The 13,136-nt window shown below is 41.8% G+C and overlaps 1 protein-coding gene across 3 annotated transcripts in view; it reads left to right on the top strand.

Annotated features, from left to right (window-relative positions):
* LOC128698804 (neuronal acetylcholine receptor subunit alpha-5-like) overlaps nt 1-13,136 on the top strand; it is a 169,959-nt gene that overhangs the window by 65,548 nt on the left and 91,275 nt on the right. For all 3 annotated transcript variants that reach the window (XM_070097732.1, XM_070097730.1, XM_070097731.1), the window contains exon 3: nt 12,419-12,561. In XM_070097732.1, coding sequence (XP_069953833.1) covers nt 12,419-12,561 — 143 coding nt within the window. The remainder of the gene's footprint in view (nt 1-12,418; nt 12,562-13,136) is intronic.

Raw genomic sequence — 13,136 nt, 5'->3', positions numbered from 1 at the left:
CATCCTTAATGAATCACCAGGATGTCAACTCCTACATTCATCCTTAATGAATCACCAGGATGTTAACTCCTATATCCATCCTTAATGAATCACCAGGATGTTAACTCCTATATCCATCCTTAATGAATCACCAGGATGTTAACTCCTACATCCATCTTTAATCAATCACCAGGATGTTAACTCCTACATCCATCCTTAATGAATCACCAGGATGTCAACTCCTACATCCATCCTTAATGAATCACCAGGATGTTAACTCCTACATCCATCTTTAATGAATCACCAGGATGTTAACTCCTACATCCATCCTTAATGAATCACCAGGAAGTCAACTCCTACATCCATCCTTAATGAATCACCAGGATGTTAACTCCTATATCCATCCTTAATGAATTACCAGGATGTTAACTCCTACATCCATCCTTTATGAATCACCAGGATGTCAACTCCTACATCCATCCTTAATGAATCACCAGGATGTTAACTCCTACATCCACCCTTAATGAATCACCAGAATGTTAACTCCTACATCTATCCTTAATGAATCACCAGGATGTTAACTCCTACATCCATCCTTAATGAATCACCAGGATGTTAACTCCTACATCCATCCTTAATGAATCACCAGGATGTCAACTCCTACATCCATCCTTAATGAATCACCAGGATGTTAACTCCTATATCCATCCTTAATGAATCACCAGGATGTCAACTCCTACATCCATCGTTAATGAATCACCAGGATGTTAACTCCTATATCCATCCTTAATGAATCACCAGGGTGTTAACTCCTACATCCATCCTCAATGAATCACCAGGATGTTAACTCCTACATCCATCCTTAATGAATCACCAGGATGTTAACTCCTACATCCATCCTTAATGAATCACCAGGATGTTAACTCCTATATCCATCCTTAATGAATCACCAGGATGTTAACTCCTATATCCATCCTTAATGAATCACCAGGATGTTAACTCCTACATCCATCCTTAATGAATTACCAGGATGTTAACTCCTACATCCATCCTTAATGAATCACCAGGATGTTAACTCCTAAATCCATCCTTAATGAATCACCAGGATGTTAACTCCTACATCCATCCTTAATGAATCACCAGGATGTTAACTCCTACATCCATCCTTAATGAATCACCAGGATGTTAACTCCTATATCCATCCTTAATAAATCACCAGGATGTTAACTCTTACATCCATCCTTAATGAATCACCAGGATGTTAACTCCTACATCCATCCTTAATGAATCACCAGGATGTTAACTCCTACATCCATCCTTAATGAATCACCAGGATGTTAACTCCTACATCCATCCTTAATGAATCACCAGGATGTTAACTCCTATATCCATCCTTAATGAATCACCAGGATGTTAACTCTTACATCCATCCTTAATGAATCACCAGGATGTTAACTCCTACATCCATCCTTAATGAATCACCAGGATGTTAACTCCTACATCCATCCTTAATGAATCACCAGGATGTTAACTCCTACATCCATCCTTAATGAATCACCAGGATGTTAACTCCTATATCCATCCTTAATGAATCACCAGGATGTTAACTCTTACATCCATCCTTAATGAATCACCAGGATGTTAACTCCTACATCCATCCTTAATGAATCACCAGGATGTTAACTCCTACATCCATCCTTAATGAATCACCAGGATGTTAACTCCTACATCCATCCTTAATGAATCACCAGGATGTTAACTCCTACATCCATCCTTAATGAATCACCAGGATGTTAACTCCTACATCCATCCTTAATGAATCACCAGGATGTTAACTCCTACATCCATCCTTAATGAATCACCAGGATGTTAACTCCTACATCCATCCTTAATGAATCACCAGGATGTTAACTCCTACATCCATCTTTAATGAATCACCAGGATGTTAACTCCTATATCCATCCTTAATGAATCACCAGGATGTTAACTCCTATATCCATCCTTAATGAATCACCAGGATGTTAACTCCTACATCCATCCTTAATGAGTCTTCCGTTAATCACCTCTGAAAGGCTCGCTAATTATTCAGGAAAAATATCCCACATCAAGACAAGGCTAAATCTTATTTCCCACGTCTAAAATTTAATTATTATTATTTTTGTGGTTATTATGTTTATTAATAATAATAATAATAATAACAATAATAATAATAATAATAATAATAATATTATTATTATTATTATTATTATTATTATTATTATTAATCATTATTATTTATTTATTTTTATATTATTATTATTATTATTATTATCATCATTTTTCAAGACACTGGCGTCTGCTACCGAGGTAGGGTGACCATCCAATAAAGAGGAAAACATCCGCCGTCATTCATTCACTGTCTTGTCAGTAGGGTGCTGACACTGCAGTTCACATGCCCCTCCAAACTGCATTATCTCCACCCCACCTTCAGAGTGCAGGCACTGTACTTCCCACCCCCAGGACTCAAGCCCAGCTAACCAATTTCCCCAGAGTCTCTTCATAAATGTTACCTCGCTCACACTCTAACATCGCGTCAAATCATTAAAAAAAAAAACACAAACAAATCACAAAATTTAGCCAACTCCGATCTCTGTTTTTCGTCCACATAGAATCTTCAACAATGACTATAATGCACAAGAATCACTAACAACTCACTGCCTCCACTACAATCTAACGAGGTCAGTCAAGCCTGTTGGATGTTCAAGCCCCTGGCACTCAAAACCTCCTTGACAGCCCCTCCTGTAACAATTCCTAGGACGACCCTTATCATTCCTTCCACTCTAGCCTTGTGTACCCTCCTGGCCGTTCTATCTTATTCCATTCTCTCTAAATGTCCAAATCATCTTAACAAATCCCTCTGAAAAACAAATCAGGAGAAAAAATATCATAATATGCAGACAATTCACGCGAGGGATATAAGGAACATAAATCGCATTAAAAGGACAATTCACATGAAATATAAGGGAGGGAGGAATCGAATTATGAGAAAAATTTACATGTGAAATAAAAGCCAAACTACTCTGGCTGAAACAATCCACAAATAACTCACACTTAGGCGAGGAAATTAAAGACGACGATTCGGTTCGTCTTGAACCATTATCAAGTGACTTGATAATGGCCCAGAACGGACCGAAACGTCAGTTAGAATGGTAAGGTTAGGTTAGGTTAGGTCAGGTTAGGTTAGGTCAGGTTAAGTTAGGTCAGGTTATGTTAGGTTATTAACTAAAGTAAAAGGACACAAGTCCAACTAATGTGACATTTTTATTGTGGCAACGTTTCGCTCCCCAGGAGCTTTGTCAAGCTTGACAAAGCTCCTGTGTCCTTTTACTTTACATATTGTCGGTAATTCTACCAACTTTATTAGGTTAGTAAGGTTCGTCAGGAGTTCAACCCCACCAATTACAACAAAGTCATGAAGATTGGGGAAGGGCAAAGAAGACCGCAGACGGAGTACAGTCTAGGGGGCCAGAGACTACAAACTTCACTCAAGGAAAAAGAGACAAGTGTTTCCTGACGCTGGTCTTAGATAATGACACGCCGTTGGAGCTTTTGGTCATCTAACCGAGGCCTTCCGCTGGCTTACCGGTCCATCCCTTTAAAAATTTGGGTCGTAGTTATAATCAACTGTTTATTACCGAAACGGTGTCTAAAGTCTCCTCTTGACTGTAGGTCAGAGACAGTTCACAAGGAATGTCAAGGTGCATAAATCACCCAAAGAAATCTCACAGTGGCTACAACCTTTATCTCGGGTGTCAGTGAAGTCAGGCAGCTGCGGCAGAATGGTGTTCCAAAGGCCACAGAAGCCAACAAATAGTGACTAGCTTCTTTGCTTGGTTAGTAGGTTTATTCAGGTATAAACAAATACAGTTGCATAGATTATCATATATAGTACCATATGTGTAGTGAACCTGGTATAACCAAAGAAAAGTCATGGGGTCCTTTTAATACCTTATTATTATACTATAAAAGAGATACTAGGAATAAGGTAAAAATTAGTTATTTATATTTACATGTGTGTTAGCTAAAAAAAAAATAAATAAAAAATCATTCTTTCTGTAGCTACATTCATCAGACACCTTTTGGCACTCTTCTTGAACTGGTTCATGCTATGACTGGCTTTGACATGTGCAGGCAGTCTGTTCCATTCCTTTATTGCTGTACAATTAAAGGTGTTTGAAGCCTGGCCACTGACTGTGGGTACTACAAAGTTGTCTTCTCTCCCCCTAGTACTATGATTGCCTTGGTTCCCGACCTTGACAAAATTGGCAACAAGATATTCTGGACACTGTTTGTGAGCAATTTTATAAACTTGATTTAACTTTAGTAGTTTTACTCAGTTGTTTTAATGGGGTTAAGGCTGTACGTCACCACCAGTCAACAATACTTTAATCCCTAAAATAGGGATTAGAATAACCTATCGGTGTATATACATTGAAATTCATACACCTCTCAGTGTATATACACTGAATTTCATACATGGCTCAGTGTGTATGCATTTGTGTTTGAATGTTTCGTCGATCAATAGTAGAGGATTCAACTCACGATCGAAAGGACTAGGCTTCGAATTTCAGTGATATGAGATGTATGGGAGAATATGACTGAGAGACACAGCTCCTGTTCTCACTGTGTAACTATAATGTAAAAGAAACGGTAGCAGCATAATGCCGATATATCCAATTTTATTAATTACAAAACATGTAAAAGCTGTCTGTCCCCCATATCTGTTCCCACAAAACCCATTTGACTAGAAATTACATGTTTTTTTCTGGGTGGCTTCCTGGGGGAAAAAAGGAACTAAAGATCCCATTGGAAATAAGCCATAATACTTGACTTTCTTGGGTAATCATGGGTTAGCAACCCCCCGGGGTTAATAATCCGATTAGAAACCTGATTCAGTTCAAGTGTGAGTGAAGACAACTGGGTTCGATACGGCGCAAGCTGTCACCTGCCCTATAAACCACAACAACAGGATAATTGGACCCGTCTTCTAACACCTGGTGCGCTCCTCATCCTCACCTAGTAGTAGTAGTAAACAGATGCAGAGGAGTTAGGAGACTGTTGTGTGTGGCTTCCTAGGAAACAACCCTGACAAACCACCACTGCAAACAAAAGCCACCTTTCTTGGGTTAAGGGAGGAAAAAGAGGCTCTCGTTGGGACAACAGTTGCGTTTCGTTCTGTGTAAACTTTATTAAGCCGTCTCTTGTATGTAGAGTTTTATCATGTGTCCCTCTTTGTAGAGCTTTATCATTCTCGCTCTGTGTAAAGCTTTATCAAGCCATATTTCCCTCTTTGTAGAGCTTTATCATTCTCGCTCTGTGTAAAGCTTTATCAAGCCATATTTCCCTCTTTGTAGAGCTTTATCATTCTCGCTCTATGTAAAGCTTTATCAAGCCATATTTCCCTCTTTGTAGAGCTTTATAGTCATAATTATGAATGACTTCTGAAACTATTACATTATTATTATTATTATTATTATTATTATTATTATTATTATTATTATTATGTGGAAACACTAAACTTATAAACATTATACATCACCAGTAGAACGCGTCTAATACATCATTTCAGCATATATGCAACTGAGAGACATACATCTCACGGTGTATATATCCCGTAGCGGCAGAATGCTGAGTTCAAGGGATACACAGGAACGTACAGACGAACAGTCCACATTATGCACAATAACCTTTTATTAAGACAACGTTTCGCTAAGGGTAGAGGATTATAAGGTCATGATACGGCTCGACCCCTGAGCGAAACGTTGTGCCAAGGAAAGTTTGTTGTGCCTATTGTTGACTTGATAGGCAGGGAGATGGAGAAGTGAGTGTGGGTGTTGCTTGTGTGACAGTATGACCCTCACGTCCGCTCTACCCACCATCCCTGACCTACTACTGACACTGCTCTTCACTCTCGTCCATTTATCAGTAACTATACACATCCTGACTACTTCTAGCGTATACTCCTTTGACAGACGCATCCTGGCTACTTCTAGCGTATACACCTTTGATAGACACATCCTGTCTACTTCTAGCGTATACTCCTTTGATAGACACATCCTGTCTACTTCTAGCGTATACTCCTTTGATAGACACATCCTGTCTACTTCTAGCGTATACTCCTTTGATAGACGCGTCCTGACTACTTCTAGCGTATACTCCTTTGATAGACGCGTCCTGACTACTTCTAGCGTATACTCCTTTGATAGACGCATCCTGACTACTTCTAGCGTATACTCCTTTGATAGACGCATCCTGACTACTTCTAGCGTATACTCCTTTGATAGACGCATCCTGACTACTTCTAGCGTATACTCCTTTGATACACACATCCTGACTACTGCTAGTGTATACTCCTTTGATAGACGCATCCTGACTACTTCTAGCGTATACTCCTTTGATAGACACATCCTGTCTACTTCTAGCGTATACTCCTTTGATAGACGCATCCTGACTACTTCTAGCATATACTCCTTTGATACACACATCCTGACTACTGCTAGTGTATACTCCTTTGATAGACGCATCCTGACTACTTCTAGCGTATACTCCTTTGATAGACGCATCCTGACTACTTCTAGCGTATACTCCTTTGATAGACGCATCCTGACTACTTCTAGCGTATACTCCTTTGATAGACACATCCTGTCTACTTCTAGCGTATACTCCTTTGATAGACGCATCCTGACTACTTCTAGCGTATACTCCTTTGATAGACGCATCCTGTCTACTTCTAGCGTATACTCCTTTGATAGACGCATCCTGTCTACTTCTAGCGTATACTCCTTTGATAGACGCATCCTGTCTACTTCTAGCGTATACTCCTTTGATAGACACATTCTGACTACTTCTAGCGTATACCCCTTTGATAGACGCATCCTGTCTACTTCTAGCGTATACTCCTTTGATAGACACATCCTGACTACTTCTAGCGTATACTCCTTTGATAGACACATCCTGTCTACTTCTAGCGTATACTCCTTTGATAGACGCATCCTGACTACTTCTAGCGTATACTCCTTTGATAGACACATCCTGTCTACTTCTAGCGTATACTCCTTTGATAGACGCATCCTGACTACTTCTAGCGTATACTCCTTTGATAGACACATCCTGACTACTTCTAGCGTATACTCCTTTGATAGACACATCCTGTCTACTTCTAGCATATACTCCTTTGATAGACGCATCCTGACTACTTCTAGCATATACTCCTTTGATAGACACATCCTGGCTACTTCTAGCATATACTCCTTTGATAGACACATCCAGACTACTTCTAGCATATACTCCTTTGATAGACGCATCCAGACTACTTCTAGCGTATACTCCTACTTCTAGACGCATCCTGACTACTTCTAGACACATCCTGTCTACTTCTAGCATATACTCCTTTGATAGACACATCCTGGCTACTTCTAGCATATACTCCTTTGATAGACACATCCAGACTACTTCTAGCATATACTCCTTTGATAGACGCATCCTGACTACTTCTAGCGTATACTCCTTTGATAGACGCATCCTGACTACTTCTAGCATATACTCCTTTGATAGACACATCCTGGCTACTTCTAGCATATACTCCTTTGATAGACGCATCCTGACTACTTCTAGCGTATACTCCTTTGATAGACACATCCAGACTACTTCTAGCATATACTCCTTTGATAGACGCATCCTGACTACTTCTAGCGTATACTCCTTTGATAGACACATCCTGACTACTTCTAGCGTATACTCCTTTGATAGACACATCCTGACTACTTCTAGCATATACTCCTTTGATAGACGCATCCTGACTACTTCTAGCGTATACTCCTTTGATAGACACATCCTGACTACTTCTAGCGTATACTCCTTTGATAGACGCATCCTGGTTTCTAGCGTAGGTATGAAGTAGTAGTAGTAGTAGACATAGTAATATATTCATAAACACGTAGGAGCAGGATAGCTACAATCCCCTGGAACAAGAGCCAAGGCATCAACTTTAACATGTTCCCAGAGGACATGTAACGGAATCCAAAAGAATTTTACCTGAATACCTTTGTTAGTAATTTGTGCATGTGTGTGTGTGTGTGTGTGTGTGTGTGTGTGTGTGTGTGTGTGTGTGTGTGTGTGTGTGTGTGTGTGTGTGTGTGTGTACTCACCTAGTTGTGGTTGCAGGGGTCGAGTCCTAGCTCCTGGCCCCACTTCTTCACTGGTTGCTACTAGGTCCTCTCTCTCTCTCTCCCCGCTCCACGAGCTTTATCAAACCTCGTCTTAAAACTATGTATGGTTCCCGCCTCCACTACGTCACTTTCTAGGCTATTCCACTGCCTGACAACTCTATGACTGAAGAAATACTTCCTAACATCCCTTTGACTCATCTGAATCTTCAGCTTCCAATTGTGACTCCTTGTTTCTGTGTCCCATCTCTGGAACATCCTGTCTCTGTCCACCTTATCTATTCCACGCATTATTTTGTATGTCGTAATTATGTCTCCCCTGACCCTCCTGTCCTCCAGTGTCGTCAGACCGATTTCCCTTAACTTTTCTTCATAGGACATAATCCTTAGCTCTGAAACCAGCCTTGTTGCACTTTCTCTAATTTCTTGACGTGCTTGACCAGATGTGGGTTCCAAACTGGTGCTGCGTACTGCAGTATGGGCCTGACGTGCACAGTGTACAGTCTTGAACGATTCCTTACTGAGGTATCGGAACGCTATTCTCAGGTTTGCCAGGCGCTCATATGCTGCAGCAGTTATTTGGGTAACGTGTGCTTCCGGCGACGTGCTCGGTATTATATACTCACCCCCAAATCTTTCTCCTTGAGAGAGGTTTGCTGTCTTTGGCCATAATTTGTATGCCGCTCGTCTTCCAGGCACTCGCCAGGGCAGTTCAAGTTGAGTCGTAAGAGATGAGACAGGACAGGCCTGGCGTCCCTATACATATATATTCCCTCTAATATACGTACTAATACATCCGACGTCAGTGTTTATTACCCAATCCGTGATTGAACCCCATTTGACATATACTCTGTCTGCAGTCTTCTTTGCCCTTCCCCGATCTTCATGACTTTGCATTTGGCGGGGTTAAATTCTAAGAGCCAGTTGCTGGACCACACGTCCAGACTGTCCAGGTCTCTTTGTAGACCTGTCTGATCCGCATCAGATTTAATTCTCCTCATTAACTTCACATCATCTGCAAACACGGATATTTCTGAGTCTATCCCTTCGGTAATGTCATTCACATATACCAAGAATAGCACTGGTCCCAGGAATGACCCCCGTAGGACCCCGCTCGTCACAGGCATCCACTGTGATACCTCATCACGTACCATTACTCGCTGTTGCCTCCCTGTCAGCTATTCTCTGATCCACTGCAGTGCTCTTCCTGCTATACGTGCCTGATCCTCTAGCTTCTGCACTAATCTCTTGTGAGGAACTGTGTCGAAGGCCTTCTTGCAGTCCAAAGAAATGCAATCAACCCACCCCTCTCGTGTCTTACTTCAGTTACCTTGTCAAAAAACTCCAGTAGCTCTGTGACACAGGATTTGCCTTCCATGAATCCGTGCTGGCTGTCATTTATAACATTGTTCCGTTCCAGGTGTTCCACCACTCTCCTCCTGATATTCTTCTCCATGACTTTTCATTCTATACACGTCAGTGACACTGGTCTATAGTTTAGTGCCTTGTTCTGTCTCCTTTCTTAAAGATGGGGACTACATTTGCCGACTTCCATACCTCAGGTAGTTGCCCAATTTCAAGGGATGTGTTGAAGATTGTGGTTAGTGGCACACACAGTATCTCTGCTCCCTCTCTAAGGGACTACGGAGAGATGTCCGATCCCACTGCCTTTGAGGTATCAAGGTCACTTAGGAGCTTCTTCACCTCCTCCTCGGTTGTGTGCATTTCATCTAACACTTGTTAGTATATTCCTTGTTGGTGTACCCCTCTGTTTTGTTTTTCCAGTGTCCCTTCTGCCTCCACTGTAAATACTTCCTGAAATCTCGTGTTGAGCTCCTCACATACTTCATGGTCGTTTCTTGTGAGGTCCCCACCTTCTTTCCTCAGCCTGATTACCTGGTCCTTGACTGTTGTCTTGCTCCTGTTGTGCTATAAAGCAGTTTCGGGTCAGACTTGACTTTCGATGCTATGTCGTTTTCGTTCTGCTGCTGGGCTTCCCTCCTTTTCTGTACATACTCGTTCCAAGCTCATCGACTAATCTCGTCATTTTCCTGCGTCCTTTGCCTTCTGTACTTTTTCCATTCTCTAATGCACTTACTTTTTGCCTCCCTACACCTTCAGGTAAACCAAGGGATCATTCTGGTCTTCCCATTATTTCTGTTACCCTTGGGAACAAACCTTTCCTCTGCCTCCTTGCATTTTTGTTGTTACATAGTCCATCATTTAGTTTACTGATTTTTTACCAACTCTCTTTCCCACTGAACCTCCTGCGGGAAGGTCCTTATACCTGTGTAGACCCCCCTTTTATAGTCTGACTTTTCCCTTTCTACTCCTGTTACCCTCCTCACTTATAGCTCTACAATGTATTCAAAGCTCAGAACCACGTGGTCACTAGCTCCGAGGGGCCTTTCATATGTGATGTCCTCAATGTCTGAGCTACTCAGGGTGAACACAAGGTCCAGTCTTGCTGGTTCATCCTTCCCTCTCTCTGGCAGTGTCCCTAACATGTTGGTGCATGGGGTTTTCCAGTACCATATCCATCATTTTGGCTCTCCTTGTTTCAGGACCCCCATGTGTGTGTGTGTGTGTGTGTGTACTCACCTAGTTGAGGTTGCAGGGGGCGAGTCCCAGCTCCTGACCCCGCCTCTTCACTGGTCGCTACTAGGTCACTCTCCCTGAACCGTGAGCTTTATCGTACCTCTGCTTAAAGCTATGTATGGATCGTGCCTCCACCACATCGCTTCCCAAACTATTCCACTTCCTGACTATGTGGCTGAAGAAATACCTCCTGTGTGTGTGTGTGCGTGTGTGTGTGTGTGTGTGTGTGTGTGTGTGTGTGTGTGTGTGTGTGTGTGTGTGTGTGTGTGTGTGTGTTTATGCGTATACACTCACCTAATTGTGGTTGGAGGGGTCGAGACTCAGCTCCTGACCCCGCCTCTTCGCTGAGCGCTACTAGGTCCTCTCCCTGCTCCATGAGCTTTATCATACCTCATCTTAAAGCTATGTAAGGTTCCTGGTTCCTGTGTGTGTGTGTGTGTGTGTGTGTGTGTGTGTGTGTGTGTGTGTGTGTGTGTGTGTGTGTGTGTGTGTGTGTGTGTGTGTGTTTGTGTCTTCAGGTACAAGCAAGATACACTCTCATCACAGGACATAAAGATAAAATTGAAGATAGTAATTTAGAAACACTTCGTGAATGAGGTTTCTGCACGTGACCTTGATCTTGTGTTGATGTTATTACCAACCCATGTTTTCACTCTCCCCCTGCCTCCCCCACCACTCTGCATCTCCCCCATCCTCCCTGCTTTCCTGGTTTAATATCTTTATTATGCACCCCATATCCATCCTGTGGGTGGTAGTCAAGGGATTACAGAGGTAAATAATGGGTCCAGGGACTGGGCCCCAAAGTTTTGATAGCTGAACAAGGTACAAAGGTAATGAATTCACAAGTTACAAAGGTAATGAATCATGTAAGTAAGCTTACTTATTTACTTACATATGTTTATACGTGGTTACAATCATGAACAAATTATAAAGTAATGAGCAATTCACACGTCCACACCCCGGTCACAACTGTAATGAGTTATATGTGCAAATATTAACTGGGTCACACACACACACACACACACACCCACACACACACACACACACACACACACACACACACACACACACACGAGCACACACGAGAAGCTATGTATCGACCCCTGTAATACAAATAGATGAGCACACATACACGAGCGTACATACACACACGAGCAAACAAATACACACGCAAGCACTCCCCCATTCTTCCTGTTTTCCCCACAAGTCAGTCTGCATCTCCCTCATCAGTTTATCTGCTTATTTCCCTCTTCCTCGCCTCTCTTGGTGATATCTTCACTGTCTTACCTAAGTCTCCCAACTCAGCCTTATAGTCTTACTGAAGTCTCCCAACTCAGCTTCATTGTCTTACTGAAGTCTCCCAACTCAGCCTCATTGTCTTACTGAAGTCTCCCAACTCAGCCTCATTGTCTTACTGAAGTCTCCCAACTCAGCCTCATTGTCTTACTGAAGTCTCCCAACTCAGCCTCATTGTCTTACTGAAGTCTCCCAACTCAGCCTCATTGTCTTACTGAAGTCTCCTAGCTCAGACTGACAGGAAAACACAGCTTTTATTTCCAATACGTAGAATAGTGAGCAGCAGCACACTGCCGAAGTATCCAATTTTACTAAATATAAAATCGCTGACCGTGTTGTAGCACCAGCAGCAGCTGACCTACAAAAGCTACAGGCAGAGCAACAGCTGCGAAGGAGTCTCCTACAAGATTACGATAAGACGGTAGTGCCGGGGACCCCCACCATCATCCACCTCACAGGACTGAAGATAACCAACTTCCTAATGGTCAGTGCTCTCTCTAGTTAATGGTCCAAGTAGGACCAAAACGTCGTCATAAGTTTCATTCTCCTATGTACAGGTTATTTTGTGTATTGTTCCAGTCACGGTATTGTGCCTTTTTATTGTTTGACATATTTGATGTTATATTATATAGAAGCCCAAAGGTTACCATGAAGTCTGTCTCCTTCGCCACGAGCCTTGATTCTCACCATCAATATTTGAAGCAAAACTTTGTTAATTACGGCTTCTGGGACTTAAAGGTACACCATATCAACAGCGACTTTCTTTCCTCGCAGTTAATACACAGGCAATTGGAAAATTAAGCTTCATAGGTAGGATTTTTTAATGAAAAATATTCATGTTGATTTGTGGGATTTAAGTTTTCCTTTTTAAGTTTTCTTTCAGAAATTTTAAGACCAAATAATTTACTCAGCAAATAAATTGAAGTGAAGAGTAAGACGGATGTATTAGTTGAAGAAGCTTACTGTGTTGACTCAACGTTTTAGAATAAAGATATCTAACTACTGTACATGCACCTTATAATGAACTTATCGGTACTGTATACTATTATCATATTCACG

Source organism: Cherax quadricarinatus, chromosome 59 (genome assembly GCF_038502225.1).
Source record: "Cherax quadricarinatus isolate ZL_2023a chromosome 59, ASM3850222v1, whole genome shotgun sequence".
Classification (NCBI taxonomy): domain Eukaryota; kingdom Metazoa; phylum Arthropoda; class Malacostraca; order Decapoda; family Parastacidae; genus Cherax; species Cherax quadricarinatus.
Note: the sequence above shows the minus strand (reverse complement) of the source record. Positions and strands in the feature narration are given on the sequence as shown.